This window comes from Rhodnius prolixus, unplaced genomic scaffold, assembly GCF_049639745.1.
Source record: "Rhodnius prolixus isolate KJV_2025 unplaced genomic scaffold, Rpr scaffold_7, whole genome shotgun sequence".
NCBI lineage: Eukaryota > Metazoa > Arthropoda > Insecta > Hemiptera > Reduviidae > Rhodnius > Rhodnius prolixus.
The window spans coordinates 1280526-1300917 of NW_027411582.1; the positions used below are offsets into that span (position 1 = coordinate 1280526).

Genomic DNA, 20392 nt, shown 5'->3' on the forward strand with positions numbered 1-20392 from the left:
GGATTGGAATTGCCGAGCACAGTGATTGTAAATCTTCTTTGTCGAGAGTATTTTGACCATTAGCAGTGGCCATCAGCCTGCACTTAAGACTTGTCCAACGTGCATAGTTGCTTAAAATTGGTGTTGTTTCCGCTATAAAGGTGCGTAAAGTCTTGCCCAAATGAGACTTGTGCAAAAAGTCAGCAATTATTGGATGAAATGTAAATATTTCTTCAAAATTTTTTATAACAGGTGCTTTTGTAGACAAAGTATTTGCAACCAGCATTGGTAAATTAGAGTGTATGGTATTCGGAAGGGTACTTTCTTCAATCCAATTCAACAATTTGTGTCTCATATCATCAATTGCAACTTCTTCTACATCTTGGACCAATTCATTCATATTAGCAACAAGTGCATCTAATTCATCATCGCGTAAATCACTCACTTTTAACTTCGACTCTCCAGTTTTTAATTCGAAATGAGGTGAATTGGATTCAGTTTTGAAATCATATCCATGTAGTACCGTTATTGCGTTACTCGGTTCCTTAACGCTTTCTACAATTTCGGGTATCAAGTTGACTAGCTCCGAATCAATCATTGGTTCCATATTGAAATTTAAAATTTGTTATTCAAAATGATAGTTTCACTACCCAATTTTATTTTTTTTTTAAGAAAACTTATAGCTTAAATTTATGGATAGAAAAAATGGTCGGCATAAGACATTTTGAACAAATCAGCAACTTGAAAAATGACTATTTCAGGATACTATCTATAAGAAGACCTTGGTTGCAATAGCAGGAAAACTTAGAAAAATGAGTTATGTAACCAACCCAGTCTTTGAATAATTTATTACATGGTAATTAGACCATTCCTTTCGGGAACTATTTTTTTTTTGACAATATCGGCTATATCCGAAGATTTGGATTAGTGAAGTATCTTTCTACTTTAATTACATACACTACAAGTTCATGTTTTACTGAGGACTGGAAGCAAAACTTTCGCAAGAACATATTCCTTTAATTTGAAATAAGACCTAAATCAATTAATTTTCCACATAAAACCAATTTTACTTCACGAAAAATAAAGAGTGAAAGCGTTTAATTCAACATTATTACTGAAAAAAGGTACCTTAACAGTTAACAATTTTAGTTTTACATTGTCCAAATCACATGTTATTTTTTAAAAAATAATTTATTTTGCTTAAGCGTTTTCTCACATTCAATGACAATTTTTGTAGCAAATAAATAAGGTATGTTCATTTTAAACGTTCTAAACACTTATTGTAGGTTATCTGCATGTTACTAATAAATGTAAATTGTACAATTTTGCTTTATTTTTGCTATATTATCAAATAAAAACGAAATAAAAAATATCTTATTCCCTAACAAAAATTGGATTTTAGTTCTTTCATTAGAAAAAAAGAAAGTATTAATTTTGAGGTTGTAAAAGTTTTTGTGTTCGAGACTATTTTCTTTAGCTTTAAAGATAAAATAATTGAGTAGTAAGATTTTTTTATATAAGAATTTGCTAATATAAGTAAAAAACGTTAAATTATAGGTTTTAAGATGGTGAAGAAGGAACAAAATTTAAATTTTGCGCCTCTTTTAGGTTATATTTTCCAATGTGCCTTATTATTAATAATTCTAAGGCTTAACATTCTAGAGTTATTTTTATAAAATTAAGATTTATTGCTGTTTTTAAGATAAATATTTATTTATGAGTAATGATTTTGAATTTTATTCATTAGTTAATTAAAAGGCTTTGACCCCCACTTGGACATACATTTTAACAACAGAGAGAATTCACCTGAGGCTGACAGTTGTCGCTTGTCGGTGAGCTTGGGTGGTGTGTGTCAGTGGTTTCAATAAACGAGGAGGGGTTTTTATTTTCATTATTTTTTTTTTGTAAGATTCCTGCGACTAGTTTTGACGTAAAAAATTCATTTTGCTTTTTTTAGGGGGAAAAACTTTTTTTTTTCAACACAATGGCATCGGTAGTGCAAAGGTTTTCTTCAATATTCTCGAATTCACTTCTGAAAACAAATTGGGGTTTGTCGGCGGTATTAGCAACGAAGAACAATAATAGGAACTATTTTGGCTATAGTAAAGAAATTTCACAACCATTGAACAGGGAACCATGCTGGGTTACTGCAGAAGAGGCAGTCAAATGCATCAAGTCAGGTATTTGTTTAAAGCAATTGTATTTATTTTTATTTACATTTGCTTTTATTAAAATAAAAAAACTTTGTTAATTCTTTAAATCACAAGTAAGCAGCTTTACTACGCGAGAAATAATGTAAAGCTATAAAGAGATGGAATTCAATTTTTCAATTGGTTCAGACATGGTATTTGCCTATTAGCTCATGATTATTTGTAATTCAATAATGTTGTACCAAGAACTTCCTTTGTTTTCTTTTTTTCCCGTCACCCTGTATTTATCAGTTACATAAATTATTTCTTTAAATATTTCAGATAAATTCAATAACTAGGTTATTATTTTCTTTACTTGTAATTTTTGAACAGCTCTTAGGATGCAGAAATAATATTAAAATACTAGCACTATCTACTTATTGGTTGGATGACGCTTCCAAATATGGCTGTTATTGAACTATGATACGTAATTTAAATTTAGATACAGTTTTTTTTTTATTACTCGTACACATTCAAACATGTCAGTTTTAGAATTTATTAATGAAACATTTGATTAGAATGTTTATTTCTTATTCGTGCCATCTCACCAAAAATATTCTCTTGTTAGCATTTATCCAAAGTTTTAAGATTGCTTCAAAACCAAAATTGTGGAAAACATTATTTCATTTTTAGGCGATTATTGTTAACTTATCGAGCTGTTGAGTTCACGCTTATTATTTAATTAGGATAAAATCAACGTTAATAATGGTGCAAATATAATCATCAAAGAATATCTTTAATACACACGAGGGCAATTATTGAATTATATCGGTAATTCTGTTCTCAGAATTCTCAGGCCTGAGTTCAGTTCGACGCCTTACATTACAGTGCCTCATATTGTCATGAATTCATTAGTGGACTTGTTTTCGGTCTACTAACATTCATGTCAACTGCAACCTTTTTTTTCCCCTAACAAACATGAGGCACAATTAACCATGAAGAGCTGTACTGATAGTGAACGTGTTTTGCAGATTTAATAGCGGTCCATAAAAATGGTTAGGGTTATTGTAGATAATTATTATTTTCAGTTAAGTCCTGGAATTACCCATGTTAGACTGAGCAGGTTGATCAGGAGAAGATTTACGAGAAATGCATTTTTTTCCTCGTTGAGATCTTCTGTGAGGAGTAAGGTGGCAGTTTTCCATCCTCCAGGCATAAAAAAAAAAAAAAAAAATCTATCATTATATTGCCTGTAATCTAAAGGAAAATCTTATTAACTCAATAGGTTGGATTTTCTTGAATTTGTAAATAAACTAAAATTTATGTATGTTCGACTGCAGATTCATTTTAAGGATATAAAAATAAGTGATGCGTTTCACGTTATTTCAGCAATTTAGTTTGGATGAAGAAATTTCTGCTTAATAATAGGAGATGAATTGTGATAATAAACGTAGTGATATACAAATATATTTAGGGCTGAATATTATTTATTTGAATACGTAAAGTAAGAAAAATATACATTTCTTTCATTCTGAATAACATTACAACAACATGTAAGAAACTATTGTTCCGGTATTGATAATAATACAACTGATAATGGAAAAGTAAAAAACATTTGCTAATCTTTTATCTGTGTTTGTAAAAAAATATTTTTTTTTTTAATGGTGTTATTTATTCTTTAGCCGTGATTGTTAAGAGAAATTATGTTATTTTTTTTAAAGTGGTAATTGCAACTAGTTAACAAATGGGTTCAGTTATAACTGGACTGTAGTAAATAGTCACAAATACACACTCACTGCAATAAAATTGAATAAATTAACGTTTTCAAAATACGTATCATATTTCCGTTCGTGTGTTAATTTAGAAAACTATTCTAAGATGTACTGTCAATACGAACCATCTAAAAGGTGGTTAATATGCCGAGTAATGTGCGATGATGTATTTTTGTAGATCTATTGTATGCGAATCTGTCGTCACACTTCTTCTTATTAAAGAACAAAAATTTACAGTAACATCGAATAAAAATTAAGTAACTTGTTCTCTAGGAAATATGCATGTCATTTAATCTTCAAGCTCTCTTTTAACAGGGAAGACTGTAGAAACACTCTGGTTACTTAAGAAGTGACTCTAAAAATGGATTACGTTCAAAACCTGTCAGATAATAATAATACTATTAGTACCTGAAAAACTTATCTTTAGTATAGATCTGTGTTATTTAGTAGGGTAAGGGCCTAACCAAGATTCATAACTAATAGATTTATTCGCTTTGTTCCACAGGAGATTCAGTATTCTTAAGCGGGGCTGCAGCAACGCCCATAGAGTTGGCAAATGCTATGGCCGAACATGGAAAGAAGAACAAATTGAAGGACGTGATGGTATGTCACATGCATACCGAAGGTCCGGCTGCTTATGCACAACCAGATTGCGAAGGTCAGCTATATTAGCAGTTATTTTTTTTGTGAAATTCTTACCTTTTTCAATCAATTGAATTCCTAATTCAATACATTTTGATGTTGGACTTCATGTGAGAGGAACTTTTTTAAAAATCGAAATACAGTGAAAGTTATAACAATATTAATCAGGGAATATTTATTTATATGCTTATTCGTCGGTTTACTGGACAGCTGTTTGAACTGGACTACATATACAATAGGCAAAAAAAGTATTTGCACACCCTGTTATTTTAAGGTTTCATATAAAAAAAAATCGCTTTTTTACCCAAATTACGTTTATTTAACTTCTTAAATCAAACACTATAAGATGATAAATATAAATATGCAAAAGAGTCAAATAAATTAAGTATAAACAACATAATGTTATATTATACTGCAAAAAAAGTATTTGCACAGCTGTAATTTGGGATCTCTTGACATGTAAATAAAACAAATGCCCTAACAAAAGAGGATTAACGTCACCTTTGATACTGTCTATACTCTCTTTACTAGATTCATTAGTTTTTATTGTGTTTTCAACTAGTGCATTGAGATGGCTCCAAAATCTAGAAAAATTCCTGTGAGTGTGAGACAGGAAGTGCTTATATTACATCGTGCTGGAAACAGTAATAGAGAAATCGGAAATAAAGTAAATTTATCGTTTTCAACAGTGAGGTATATCATTGAAAGAGGAACAACAGAAAATAAGCAGCGAACAGGTCGACCAAGAGCCTTAAATGAACGGGAGAGGAGGAAGGTCGTCAAAGACGCGCTGAGGAAACCAACTCACAGCGCTCAAAAACTTGCGCATGACCTGGCGTCTTGTTCAGGAAAGACGGTTACACCTCAAACAATAAGAAACTTCGTTCACAATAAAGGTATACGAGGCAGGCGACCCTTAAAAAAGCCATATATTAGTGAGGTTAATAGGAAAAAACATCTTGAGTTCGCCAAAGAATTTGTTAAAAAACCTATAGAATCTCGGGAAAAAATTATTTTTCTCTGATGGAAGCAAGATTGAGGTTTTTAAACCACAAAATATAATAACAATCTGGAGAAGAAATAATACTGGTTTGAATACAAAAAATATATTAAAAACTGTTAAGCATGGAGGAGGAAATATCTTGGTTTGGGGAAGTATGGCTTATTCTGGGGTGGGTAATTTAGAAGTTATAGAGGGCATAATGACAGCTCGGTCTTAGGTGGAGGTGTTGCGAGGCAACTTGAAGGCAAGTGCTGTAAAATTAGGTTTGGAGAACGATTTTCATTTCCAGCAGGATAACCATCCAGAACATACGGCCAACATTACAAAAGAATGGCTTCTTTATAATGCCCCAAGAAGATTACTGACCCCACCTCAATCACCAGACCTCAACCCAATGAAAATCTGTGGCATATTCTGGACAGGAAAGTCCGCCAGACCTCTATTACAAGTAAGGAGCACTTAAGACAGGTGTTAGTTGATTCCTGGAACAATTTATCAGATGAGGTGACAAGAAACTTAGTTGAATCAATGGTAAGGCGTTACAAGCCGTAATTGAAGCTAAAGGGATGCACACTAAATATTAAGGACAAAGTTATGATTGGTTATGGGTCAACCAAATTATTTTTTGAAATGTTTAACTAGGTGTGCAAATACTTTTTTTGCAGTATAAAATAACATTATGTTCTTTATACTTAATTTATTTGACTCTTTTGCATATTTATATTTATCATCTTATAGTGTTTGATTTAAGAAGTTAAATAAACGTAATTTGGGTAAAAAAGCGAATTTTTTTTTATATGAAAACTTAAAATAACAGGGTGTGCAAATACTTTTTTTGTCTATTGTATATGAGATATCATAAAATGAACTTTGCTCCAACAATGTACAATAATTTTTCATCCTTTGATGAATATGTAAGGAATATTTTATAGAACTTTCAGTTCTGTTATGTTAATAATATTAACGAACAAAAGCTGTTGGGTAAAATATAAAGATCCTTTTGGATCTTTTCGGTGAAACTGGGGCCGCTTTGATATTGCAACGTCTTGGATATGGATCGTTTGGGGAATGTACAGAGTTAACTAACTAGAATCAATGTTTGGTGAAGGAGCATTTACTATTTTAAGCAGGAGAAATGTAGTCTGCCATGTACAGTGATATTTAAAAAAATGAAAAAACCTTGGAAATTTGAACACGGGAATGTCTAGAGATATTCACATCAGATAATTTCGTCATAGTGGATTCCAGGGTGACCTTATTGTTTGCAAAATGCTCCATTGTTTTTCTGGTTAATTTTTATTTACTTCTGCTAGTGATGGTATTTAGAAACAATAAGTACAGCATAGAGTATAAATAGCGTACATTACTTGATGGGACGAATTCCTCTTACAACATTCTGTGTGTCATCGGGCCATTCAGCCATGTTGATTCTTATCAATTCAGTGGCCCAGAAAATTTGACGCCAGATTGTCCCATTTTATTTACATATGGAGTAAAGAATAAAGTAATTACATATTATTTTGAAATCTATTCCCTGAACGTTCCTTTCTATTTGAAAAAGAATCTTTGAAATCTGATGAAACGAATCCATTATTTTCTAAGTTGTTTACATTAAAGGCAATAATCTTTATCACTTTTAATAAATAAATATTAAAAGTTCTTATCAGTGCATAGTTTTAAACAATTGCCGGATTCTTTTTTAATAGCTTTTGTATTCATACTAATATTGAAGGTTATCTTTTTATAAACAAATTATTTCTTTATTTATTTTTACTTGATAAAGGCAAAAAATAAAATCGAATAGTTTTTGCCTTTTAATTAATGCATCCATTATGGAAATCCTGTTATTGCTGGCAGCCAGTTTAATGTCCTCAGACACATTAGCCACTTATACCTGCCACTACAGTTAGATACTACACCTAAATATACCTTTACGCCACTTAATTTTTTCCTTTCTCTTAAATCTTACAGCGAGAGGAAGGAAGTGGTGCCCAGTTTCTTTGATCACGAAAATTTTAGTTTACAGCAATTTGACGACTTGAGTGAGAGTCTGTATGAATGACGTACTCTTAGGAAATTTCTTGAAAACATTTTTTTGGAAAAATAAATAAATTCTTACCTGAATTTAATGTAAGGGAGATGTGAGGAAGACATAAAAAGAGCCAATTCTGTAATTTTATTACGCTTAGACACATGATGGATTATAATTTTAGATTAATCCATGCAGGTTATAGTCCACATACGGGTAGCATTAGGGAATGAATTGCCTATCCGAGCATTTATCCGTCTAAATATATTTAGACGGCTGTACAAGACATTCCACCCAGACATTTAGATAAGACCATATTGTTATCATTTTTTTTATAATCATACAGTTAAATATTTTTTGCCGTAATGAGTACTACCTTATAGTCTTACAAATATAAGTATGACGCACTTTCATTTAATTACATAACTTGTACTTCTTTTAAGATGACAAATTGAGTATTTTTCTGCAAGAGCGCGCCAGTCTTGAGATCCTGTAAGGACAAAGTGTTTATAGCGCTTGTTTTATCTAAACGAACAATAGATGCAAGCGCAAGTTTTATGTGTAAAGTGAACACATTAATTTTAATTTTTTTAATTTTATTGGCTTTTATTTGAAAAACTTTTTAATTCAATTTCGTTGCGCGGGTCCCAGGCCTAAATTATCGAGAGTTTCTTAGCAGTTATTTAAGGGTACTAAGGTTTCAGCGGACATTTTTTCAAACGAAAGTGCCACTTTACTATATCAATTTCTTGCAAAATTAATTACCTATAATTTAAAATAGCCGAACAGGTGAACATAGACAATTTTGGACGGGCGCCAGTGGTACGTTACGCGTGGTCAAGTTAACCCTTCAAAGCGCCAGGACAAAATTTGTTGTGCTTTTGATTGAGTTCTTAGACCTTAGTTACAACAAGGTTTAGTAATAGGATCTAAAATATGTTTGGTTTCCAAATTTGGTAACCACGGTAACAGTAATAATGGTTTCCAAATTTGGTAACCATGGTAACAGTAATGATTTCACTAAAAGTAAATTCAGTGAGCATTGCTTACTCGGTTAAAAAAAAAAAATTAAAAATAAAAATAGATTTAATAATTTTTATATTAATTCAACATATTGTAAATATTATCAAACATGCCCTCCTGTTCTTGTTGTAATGTGAGGAGTAACTGGTTGACTGTATTTCTTCTGTTTCTCAAGATCTTAAAGTAAATATACACGACGAATATCAGGTAACCAAATAGATAGTTGGGGAAGGAGTTCTTTAAGGAACATTTCGGTCCTGCGATGCACATTGCTTCTATACGTTGTATCCCCTCCATTTCGATCTAAACAAACAACAAAAATAATTTATGGAAAAAAGCAGATCATCCTTTAAACTGTATTTTTTTAGAATTCAAAGGAGTTCAAAACTTATATATTTCCGGTGAAAAATTGTAATTATTTTTCATTTATAAGCAAAGGGGAATTGTATATTGCAACTTCCTCATTAATCGTAGAATTTGTCGCATCGATATTTCAATGAAATCGTATTTAGCGGGAAGGCTAGCTGGGTAAATGTTAACAATAGACCATCCACTGACATGGCCTAATATTGAAATGATTATCTTTAGCTGTTACCATGCCTACCAACAATCAATTCAATATTGATCATTTTATTTTGTTTAGAAGGGCTTCGCCCCAAAAACCAAGATTTTTTCCCCACGCTACACTCGCCTATATTTCGTTTTAAAATGGGTGGGCTTCGCCCTCCTACAACCCCTTTGAGAAACTAACAATACTTAAGTTTATCGCAATCCCCAAAGCATGTGTAACGCGAACTTGAGGGTTGAAGTACATATTTCATAAGAGTTATTCTAACAATGTAAAACGAAAATAACCTTACCATATTCAAAGCAACGGTTTTTTTTCCCCTTCAAACTCGTTTCGGTTTCACACCTTGGACATATAATTATACCCAGTAGCAATCAAACCGACATCTATGCAACATCTTTCACGTCTCATCTTCCACACTCATGCTTCAACGAATGAAAGTTTGGTGGAAAATCTCTTTTAGTAAAGGGCAGAAATAAGATAATTGAGACGAAAGCAGATAATTGGACACAAAAAAAGAGGTGGAGGAAGGTTATAATGTGGCGATGTAAGTTGGATGAATCATGAAAAAAATAGAATTAAAATGAAGGAGACCTAAGCTTTGGTTTGGCAGTTTAGAGATTGGTTGAGCAGGACGTTACGTAGATCAACCGGTGAAGAGTAGCAATAAGCGGTTATACCTGTGAGGAAGGTTACCGTACGAAACCTCGATGTAGCCTCGATGGTAATGCCATTAAATAGATGCCAGTTGTTCATTGTCAACATACTGTGTAATATGTCGATAGTAGTTTGTTTACAATCCTTTTATCATATTCAATTACTATTATCGAATAATATTGTATAATAATAATATCGTGTCGAATAACCTAAGACCTGTTATAGTTTTTGTTTATCTTTTAGTGTTTTAACTAGTTTTAGCGTTTACCAAACAGTTTATTTTTAATTTGTTTCTTTCCAACGATTAGTTTATTGTAAATAATTATTTGATTGAAGTTAATTTCTGATTAGTCATTCCGATAAAGATAAAATGTGAAAATCATCAAAATTTTCTAAGAAAAATGAGAAATTATAGCCAATTTCAGTCTTATTCTTTTATTTATATTTACGTATATTATTTCCATACCTGTCAATAGATTAATTGTTGTGAAGCAGGTAGCTACTTATAAAGCGTTGTGTATCAGGTAGTGAAGTATTTGAGAGAAAATAAAAGATAGTTTGTCGATCAATTCCCAGTTAAATATCTGAAATAGAGGACATTTTTATTTAAAATTACCACCAGTATCTAAAAAAAATTGATTGTCTACCCTGAAGTCATTGGAACCAATTTAATAGCCGGCTTTACTTGCGGGCAACACTGTCCATCGTGACAGGTTTCCTTATGGAATCTTACCCACTCAGGAGGCACCTAACGAAGCTGTGCCTGGAACGTGATTAGATCTAGGAGATTTTGTAAGGTGACAAAGGAAAATCCAACACACCACCTAACTGACCGTACCATCATAAAAGCGAAGGTTAGTCCGGAGAGACGCCTCCTTGAGCCGACGATAATTGCTACTATAATAATTTTTGTTTAAAGTGATCTGTTTTCTTTTTGAAAGAATTTTTTTTCTTATAGATGCTTTAGAACGTACCAATGTATTGCTACATTTTGGAAAATGTTTCGTGGCATCAATTAAATGGAGATTAATCTGTAAGAGAAGATGTTTAATCAAATCTATAAGTTTTCTTCGACTAATAGAGCTTAGAACTGGTTATGATATCAACTTTTAAACTAATTTCCAACTAAAAAGCAGTCGTTCCCAATTATCATCGAACAATTTTCGCTTGGAGATTTGATGTCATATGACATTTGACAAAAGTGATACTTCATTTCCTTGTCAAAATCCAATCACAAACCAGTTAAACACTGCGCTTGCGTTCCCTTTTTTTTATATTTGTAAATAATATTTTGTAATAAATTGATTGTTAACAATGTGGTTGCTAACCTGTACATTCTGCCACTCAGGAATATTCAGGTCAAATTCATTCTTCATGGCAGCCAACGTTAGAAAAGCGGTTGCCGAAGGGAGAGCCGATGCAACCCCGATATTTCTTCAGGATATACCACTTTTATTCCATAAAGGCATTATTAAACCAGACGTAGCCATTGTTCATGTAAGTCATAAATTACATCATAAATTTTCTTTTAAAAAATTAAAATTTAGAAATTTATTTTCATTAGCCATACATCATTTATGTGTACTAAGTTTTTTCCGGAAGTGGATTGTGTGAGAGGAAGAGAAGTTAAGGCGGATACTGCGAGTTAGTATTCTAGACAAATCCGCACAACTTGCCATTTTTCTAGCGGTTAATATTTATATTACCGCTTGACAAAATTTAAATTTAAAAATGCAATTTAAATTAGAAACATAAATTTTTTGTATAACTTGGCTACAGTTATATTTAGTGTTTCTCTGGGAATTATGTAGGTGGGATCTCAGAAAAAAAGAAATAATAGCAATTGTTTTCCTCATTAGTTGGAGCAATCAAGTTAGCCTTGACTCAGATGATTTTAAAATGTTATTTATTTATTCTGTCATTTGGATAGCCTTGCTTTTGTTGTTATCAGGTAAGGACGGGTTTTATGTCGTATTTATTATTATTTTACTGTCCTAGTTTTTTTGCTATTTTTTATTTTTTCCTCCCCCCTGAAATACAGTTCATGGGGATTTATCATTCAAAAGTATTTATTTTTTCATAGGAAAGCTCTCAAACTTTCAAAAACATAAATATCACATTTATCACTGTGAAGCTTAATGTAAACTTAAGAGTTGTGAGCGGCCTTGCCCAGCTTGACCTAAATTTAGCAGCAAGCGTCTTAGAATTGATGAAACCCTAACTATATGAAAATTGAACTATGAAGCCTCAATCACGGAAGTGGAGAAACATAGTCTTGAGTAAAGGATGATATTGATACGTTCACAGCCTAAGTTGTACAGACAGACTAACGAAAAAATGTGGCCTAATTCAATTTTTAATTAATTAGAATAAAAATTCCCTGAAAAATAAGTTAATTAAATGTAATTTGCCCAAAAGCATGGGAATGTGTTCATGTTTCATAGAAAATCACTTGTATCATTTTCTAAATAAATAGCAAAATGCTGAAAACTCGATTTAGTAAAGACGCGATTCTGGTCACTTGATCTCAACAAATTTGGAATGTTGTTTACCCATTAATTTCTATTAAAATTATGTAGATGATTAAATGTTTATTTTATCGAAATGACTTAAGGAGGTTGCAAAAATGTTACAAATAAATATTTTATATTTACATACGTACTTGGCACAGTACCAAGATTTAAAGAATTGTTTATCTTTGGAAAAGAAAAACATCCATGAATCTTCAAAATCGATTCATTAATTAATTAGATCTTCCTTCTGTTTGACTGAAATTATCGATAGTTTATTGAGGTCCTGTTTTGTTTTAGCACTTGCACAAAATATCGAACTGATTTTTGTTTATGGTTTGTGCTGATTAGTCTCCACGGACAAAGATAAAACAATCAATTTGCAAAAAAAAAAAATCACTTTTTCGCTCTTAAAAAAACCACAAAACACGGGATACTCCTACTCAAAATTACCTAGTCGAAAATCTGTCCAATCGGGTAACATTCTTGCTGTAAGGTTTGAAGGAAATTGAAAAGGACAAATATTTTTTGGCACTTCCGTTAAAGACCAGGAACTTCATATCAAGAAACACGACAAGGGAGGAACGCGAGTATCAAGTTTGCAAAACCGAACAATACTCAACCATGAGAAACCAAGTAATTAATTTAAGTAATTATTGATAATGTTTTATAGAGGTAGATAAGTGGAATATATCTGTTGTTACTTACATAATGTTGGGTACGTATTCTCTTTGAGTTGAGTTGTTGATTTATTATATTATTGTGCTTCCAGATAAGCGTAGACCACTAAATGCGAATTGTTACACGTTAATTCTCACCGATCCACTTATATCTGAATAACCTACCACATTGCAACACATAACTAGGGAATAATTTGAATTTTCCTTCACCAAACTTTCTTTTTGTTTTGTCATAATTAAAAAGGAAACAAAAACTGTGCATTAATATTTATTGCGAGTGAGAACTAATAATAAATAGGTTTTTATTGTATTCATATAAGATTCATTAGTTACGTAATGTTTGTTTGATATGTGTGCGAGTAATTTCTTGAATTTCATTTTGTTTATTTTTAGCTTTATAGCATAATAATGTATTCCTTTTTATGGAACTGTCTGAACAGAGGGTTAATGATGTTGTTTAGTCCAGCCAGACTTTTAAATTCTGACGTCAATTTCTTTTTGGACAATCCTGATCGAAGCAGCAGTTGTAGATTTTTGGATGTACAATGTGCTGCACTCTTTTCGTGCGAATTCCTTTGGTCTGCATGTTTCCGAATAATGTAGCAGTAAGGGAAAGAGAAAATAGTTTTAAGTGAGCGCAGAACGCCCTATAGCTCGTGCTTTCTCATTGTACTCTCTTGCAAGATTTTTTTTTTTCGCCAGAGCCGCACTTTCTCACGGTCTATGGAAACTATTGTCCCCAATAGTTACTTAAGAACAAAGTTTGGTTAACAATACTTTTAATTTGTTTAAAAGAACATATAAAAAAGGACCTTCTCCATTTTTGTTTTAAGGTGTCACCACCAGACAGGCATGGCTACTGTTCCCTGGGAACCAGTGTTGACTGTGTCAGAGCCGGGCTGACGTATTCCAAAATAATTATTGGTAAGTTAACATTTATAAAATTATTAACTTGATTTCTTTTATTTACTTGCCGAGAAGGTTACCTTCCAAGCTGTAGGGTTGGCCCAAATATTATTCAAATAGGATTGAAAAAATAACTGCCCTTTCAGTCTGGTAAAATTTATTTTGCCGAGCTTTCGACCTAGAGACTAGGTCATCTTTAGGGCTAGTTTAGAAAGTACGTAATACTATTACATTTCAGGGTTGGTGTGTCTTCTGTCTTGTCTGTTCATGGACTGAGTGTGATCCCCAGTATTTTTTCAATCCCATTGAAACTATGAATCAGTCACCAAAAAGAATGAACAACAATTATTCAAATATCTTTTTTGAAAATTAATGATTGAGATAAATTTTAATATTCAACTTATAAAATTAATCAGCCATCTAACCACATTTGAAGTTTTTCCTGACTTTGCTCGTGACTTATAATCGCTCAATTAATTCCTTACAGCTGCTAACTAGTTACGAGCATTGAACATCCTTTTTCTTAGTGCACAGTTTTCCACAGACTTGCGGACTGTACAGATCCACATTTCTTCCTTTTTCTGCCAGTTAAGTAAACTTTGACCTTTCCTTTAGGAACGTAGCCCAGGTGCTACCATGGATCGCATTCACTGTTTTACTACTTTTAGAATTGTAAAACAGCAATTTCAAGTTTCCATTATGGCAATATTTGTCTATCCGAGATATGAAATGTAAACTACTCCAAAAAAAACAAACACTAAAACGAGGTAACCATACAAAAAAGGTTCTCCTGTTGAACAAATAATTTCTTTTCCACTTATTTGTATTTGTTTGTTTAAACTGTTTATTTTCCTTTTCATCTGTTTAGCCCAAGTAAATAAACAAATGCCCCGTACTTTCGGCGACGGTATCGTACATCAGTCACATTTTGATTTCGCTGTAGCTGTTGACACTCCATTACCGCAACATGGAGGTGGCAAGTCCTCGCCTGAAGAAAAACAAATTGGAAAACTGATCGCTGAAAATCTTATCGTGGATGGTGCAACGTTACAAATGGGTATTAGTTTTAGCTATGTTGTTATTGTTAAAATTTCAAACATGTATTTTGCCTTTAATTTTTAAAAGAGTTACTAGAGTTTTTGTAGCAATGAACTTAGTACATGCCGGAGAAATTAAAGCAAAGATTGCTGAAGCAGTTTCTTATTCGCTGGACTACCACTGTAACTCTGTACTCTGAATTTAACTTGTAAAACTTTCACGTGTGTTTAGGTATTGGCAGCATTCCTGACGCAGTACTGGATGGTCTGGGCAACTACAAAGATCTAGGCATACACACAGAAATGTTCAGCGAAGGCGTCATCGGTTTAGTAGAGAAAGGTGCCGTTACTAACAACAATAAGCCGATTCACACAGGGAAAATTGTGACTTCCTTTCTGATTGGCAGCCAACGGCTGTATGACTTCATCAATGATAATCCAATGATATGTAAGTTAGTTAGTAGACGAATTTGCAATGCCCTTTTTGTCAGAGATTCTCCAAATTTATCTTCCTCCGGAAGTTTGGCACTCTCACCTCTGTTTACGTAATTATATTTTCTTGGAACAGACTGACTTTGTCTTTAAATTTAAAATTTTGTGTACATAATTAATCCTTCTTAATATTTAATTGGAAACAATTTCATACATTAGCTACTGTGGAGGGAAGCCGTAACCCCTCTCGCCTAGAAGTGTCACCCTTAGACGAGTTTTATGGAGAAAATTATTCAGATAAAAGTTTAGGAACTTTAAGTATACTAAGTATAGCAGCCATTAGCGAAATAATCTAGAAAAACTAAAAGATCGATTCAGTTTAGATGCACTTTCGGTTGACTAATTTCCACTAAAGCAAAGTGTCAGGGTGTAACGTACCTACCATCAAAACATTGAATGTAATCCTTTTTAAGTTGTTTTTGGAAAATTGAAAAGTTAAAATTTTTATAATTTATTGTATTTAGTGAAAATTAAGTGAGTTTTCTCATTTTGGCAGTAATGAAGGAGGTAAATTATACGAACAACGCTGCAGTTATTCGTGTTCATCCCAAGATGACGGCCATCAACTCCTGCATTGAAGTAGATCTTACTGGGCAAGTTGTGTCCGACTCGATTGGTACTAGAATGTATAGTGGTGAGTAAAAGATGATTTTTTACAATTTAAATTATGAATTTTGTCTTTGTTTATTTATTAAAAATGTTTAATAATCTGTACAGGTTTTGGTGGACAAGTGGATTTCACTAGAGGTGCCGCGGAAGGTTTAGATGGCAAAGGAAAGCCAATTATTGCACTACAGTCAATGAACAATAAAACTAAAGACAGCAAGATAGTGCCTTTCATCAAACAAGGTGACTAATACTTGCAGTACTACTAATTTTCAGCTGCAATCAAGTCGAAGCTTAGATTTGCCATCAAACAGTGATTTCTTCAAGGCCACTATAAAAAGCACGCGACTTTCTCTTTCCTCTTTTTAAGTACCTAATTAAATTTTCTCCAGCATAAGAATTTTTACTGGAAAAGAAATTGTTTTCTCTATTATTTATGCGCCCTGGAACTGAGTGATAACTGTTGAAGTGAGCTTAAAGTCATGGATCTCCCAGGACTCCACTAAAATGAATATTCTCTTAGATAATTCAAGGATTCAAACGAAAGTGATGAGCCTAACAAATGCTGTATCGAAGGTGGAGACTGCTAACGGAAAACTCGAAAAGACCTACTGACTTCTACTAATGAATTTCGAGTGGACTGAAATTTTTTCAACCCAAAATTGTTAACGATTTTGTATACTCTTCAAATAATTTTTAAAAATACAAAAACATAAAAATGCTTTCTAAACTCTATGAAGAAATGTCGATTCCATGAAATGTCGATTAACAGCAGTTCTGTAAAGAGGGAGATTGGCAGGCTTTCCTATAAAGAACCATTTTTGATGTACGGTTTTGTGCCCAAAATAATATACAAAAGAGTTAAATGTTGCCCTATCGGGACAATAGTTCTACCGGTTAAGGGATATTGATTGGTAGAATGCAAGCAGGTCCCTTAGTAGGGTCAAATCTAAAAAGGTTTCATCTTCTTGCGTTTATCATTAGATCCTGATGTAAAGTTATATCTGCGACGACGTATTCTACACTTGCAGCGTTCACGGATATTTTATTTTATTTATTTTTCTGATATAAGTAATATTTATTTCTGATTTTCTATTTTACTAGGCGCTGGAGTGGTCACCAGTCGAGCGCATGTCCACTATGTAGTCACGGAGCATGGTATTGCAGAATTATTTGGAAAAACTTTACGACAAAGAGCTTACGCTTTGATTAACGTTGCACATCCTGACCATAGAGCAAACTTGGAGAAAGCCGCTTACGATCGGCTGAAGACAATGCCGTGCCCATAGACGTGATGAGAAAAACCAGCTACAACAATGGGTTAACAAGTTGGTATTATTATTGGTAAAATGATTACTGCCTTTATAGATATAAAAACTCACACAATTCTAGGAAAAATAATGTTACACACAAAAACCAATATAGAAGGCAGTATCTGTACAGTTACCAAAACTGTGAATATTTGAATTAACGAGAAGATGTGTATGTAATACATACTAAACTATGTACGTATGTATAATGTTAATATTTGTATAAAATAAAGTGTTTTTTTTTTTTTTTTTTAAATTCGATTTATTTTATGTTCATTCGCTAATCTGGTAATACGCTGCTAGACTCGTATCATTTAATTAATATTATTATAGTGCAAACATGAGCCTTATTCACTTTATTTCATTTTAATGCTGCTCTTGATTAGTGATGATAATACGGCGTGTTTTTCTTTTTAGGAAAATTTTAAAATCTTACTAAAGCAAAGTAAATATGTAAATGCTACAGTGAAATTGGAAAAAATCATGGGAAGGGGCTACTTGTAACCAAATGCCTTAACTTTTACATCCTCAGTTTTGATACACAATCATGGGTCTTTCAATCTAAATTTACAAAAAAGAATGAGAGTTTCTGCTTGCTTAAGAAAGTGGACTTTTAGCGCCAATATTTTTTCGTTCAGGTTTTATTTTATTTTTTCAGATAGAACTCACCATTTTATTATTATTATATATCCCAATGATTGGTCGGGTTGTAAAAAACAATTCAGAACGTAGTATAGAAATTCTGATTGTTACGTATAAAGAAATTTCTAACATTTGTTCACATATTTAATATATCGATTTAATATATCGATACTTGATTTCTCTGTTGGTAGTTGGTAACAGTCAAATTAGCTTACTAGGATGCGTATTTTTTTCAATAATTATTGCTGTAAACCATAAACAATTAGTTTACATTAAAACTTCGCTAAAAATAGCTCACTTCCTTATAATTTTCCAAATTCACTGTCAGTATTAATATAATGTAAATATTGGACCTCTCTGTGTGAAATAGTCTGATGAAGAACGTATTGAATTAGTGCAATAAAAATTGTTTATCCACATAATTATGTTTATTAAATAATTAGTGAAAATAAATAAATTAAGAAATTTTGAAAGGAACAATGGGTTTTGAAATTTCTTGTTGTAAACACCATCAACAAGTGTATAAACAAGCAAGATAGCAAGCTGTGCTTTACAAGTTTTCGCTTAAGAAGTGTTCATAAAAACACTTTAGATTAAAAAAAAAAAGAAGATATTTTTATATCGCATCTTTGCAGTTGTTCTTGGGCTAATGCTAAAAGATTTAATAGTTTCTTTTTTCGAGTAAAAAAAGGAATAGTAAAAAAAAAATAATAGTTGTAAAACGCGAATCTATTACATGAGTTTATATCATTTTTCGCATAGATAGTATTTGTGGCCTTTGTTAAAGCAAAGTAAAACCTGGGTTCATTGTTGAATCTCGGATGAAAATATTGCATTTAACATTTAGACGAAATGAAACAAGGAGGGAAACCTCCCAGATCTTTCTATTCTGCAGTTTTAAATTACTATAGTTAAATGATTTCACTTTAGAATTTCTATTTAATTTTTTTTATTGGCTTCAATATTATAAAGGTTAATTAAAAGAAAAAAACGCTTTTGAGTCGTGTGGTACCATATCCTTTATAATAACATGAAACTCGTAAAAAAATTTTAAGTATTAAAGTGATAGGCCTACATTAGGAAACCTATGTTATACTTGTATATAAAAATGAAAAATATAACAAGTAAAAACAGAAAAAGTAGCTTTGAATACCAGCTTGTGATATGATGCTGCTATTCTGGTATCATTTACATCAGGCTCTGATTTTTGGCTGCACAATTTGATCCTTTGTTAGTGTTGTTTGGAAGTTTTAAGTAACATATTAAAGTGGACTTAAATTCTAAGTATTCTGAGTGGTCACGCATAAATGAAGGCCTTTCCCTTCCGAATATGTAGGGATTCACCTCTCTGGAGCTTGGAGCATATATATTTTTAGTAATTAAATACATCAAAAAACCTTGTCCATTTTAGATAATTATCACGCCAGATATACATCTAAAGATTTTTTGTTTTTTAAGTAGATAAATAAAAATACAAGAAATTAGATATTCTGATCTTTAAAGAGTTAGTACCATCCAAAAAGTAGAAAACTACGTTGGACTGCAGTTTCCATGGGAGTTGGTCAGAAAGTCACCTCCTCCGTGATCAACAGATCTTGCAGAACTCAGCGTTTCTATTTGCTGCAACTAGAGCAACTCCTGGCCGACCTCCCCGATATCGGACATACTAAGTATTAGAAGGGATCTTATGCAATGAGAATTTTTTTTTTTTATTGCTTTAATCTAACGTCCGCACTCAATCCAATTTTGCGCTGGCCAGTCCATCATCTGTTGATATTTTTTTCCGTTCCTCCTTCCAGGTAATCGCCAACCATCCAAAAATGGTACTAACAAATCTGAAATTAAGGAATTGTCAGACCCTGGCTCTAATGTATTTAAGAATAACTATAGAAAACAAACATGCAAATGTTTCCACCCAATACAGTAGCTCAATATAATGTAAGGCTTTCTTGTTAGAAATATTCTGTTGTAAATTAACTACTAGAATAATAGTAAATATGTTGCCTTTTTTTTTAACGTAATGTTTTTTCTATTAATAAATAAGAAAGTCAACACTGTCTTGGTGCCTGTGAGTGTCATTTAGTCAGATGTAGTTCTAGTAATCCAATAATAATAATGCAATCGATGATGTTTAATAATGACGATCTTTTAGTACAAAGTCAGGGATATTAATTACAAATTAATTAAAATTTTGATGCCTTCAATGTTCTTTATACTTCATTAAAATGAAATAAAAGTAACAGTCAATGAAATTATTTTTGGTTATTGTATTTTCCTCTCAAGATTGATTTCAAATACTGATTGTTAAAACTAAGTTAGTACGATTCTAATTATATATTTGGTTTTTAATAGAAATTCATTAGATTGGTAAATATTCCTTTATTAGCAATGCAATCCTTCAGATCAA

The 20392-nt window shown here is 32.2% G+C and overlaps 1 protein-coding gene and 1 long non-coding RNA gene across 2 annotated transcripts; one reads left to right on the forward strand and one right to left on the reverse strand.

Moving 5' to 3' along the window:
• The first annotated feature begins 1784 nt into the window (after positions 1 to 1784).
• LOC141446661 (succinyl-CoA:acetate/propanoyl-CoA:succinate CoA transferase) lies at positions 1785 to 20237 on the forward strand. The gene is made up of 9 exons (XM_074113299.1): positions 1785 to 2159; positions 4386 to 4538; positions 11151 to 11299; positions 13826 to 13916; positions 14767 to 14955; positions 15168 to 15383; positions 15924 to 16061; positions 16145 to 16276; positions 17138 to 20237. Exons 1-9 carry the CDS (start codon positions 1964 to 1966, stop codon positions 17320 to 17322), a joined length of 1449 nt encoding a protein of 482 aa, XP_073969400.1. The 5' UTR covers positions 1785 to 1963; the 3' UTR covers positions 17323 to 20237.
• LOC141446670 (uncharacterized) lies at positions 8622 to 11269 on the reverse strand. The gene is made up of 3 exons (XR_012453817.1): positions 11131 to 11269; positions 10269 to 10386; positions 8622 to 8880 (listed from the first exon to the last, which is right to left on the reverse strand). It is a non-coding gene; the product is annotated as an uncharacterized lncRNA (long non-coding RNA).
• Positions 20238 to 20392: the final 155 nt, after the last annotated feature.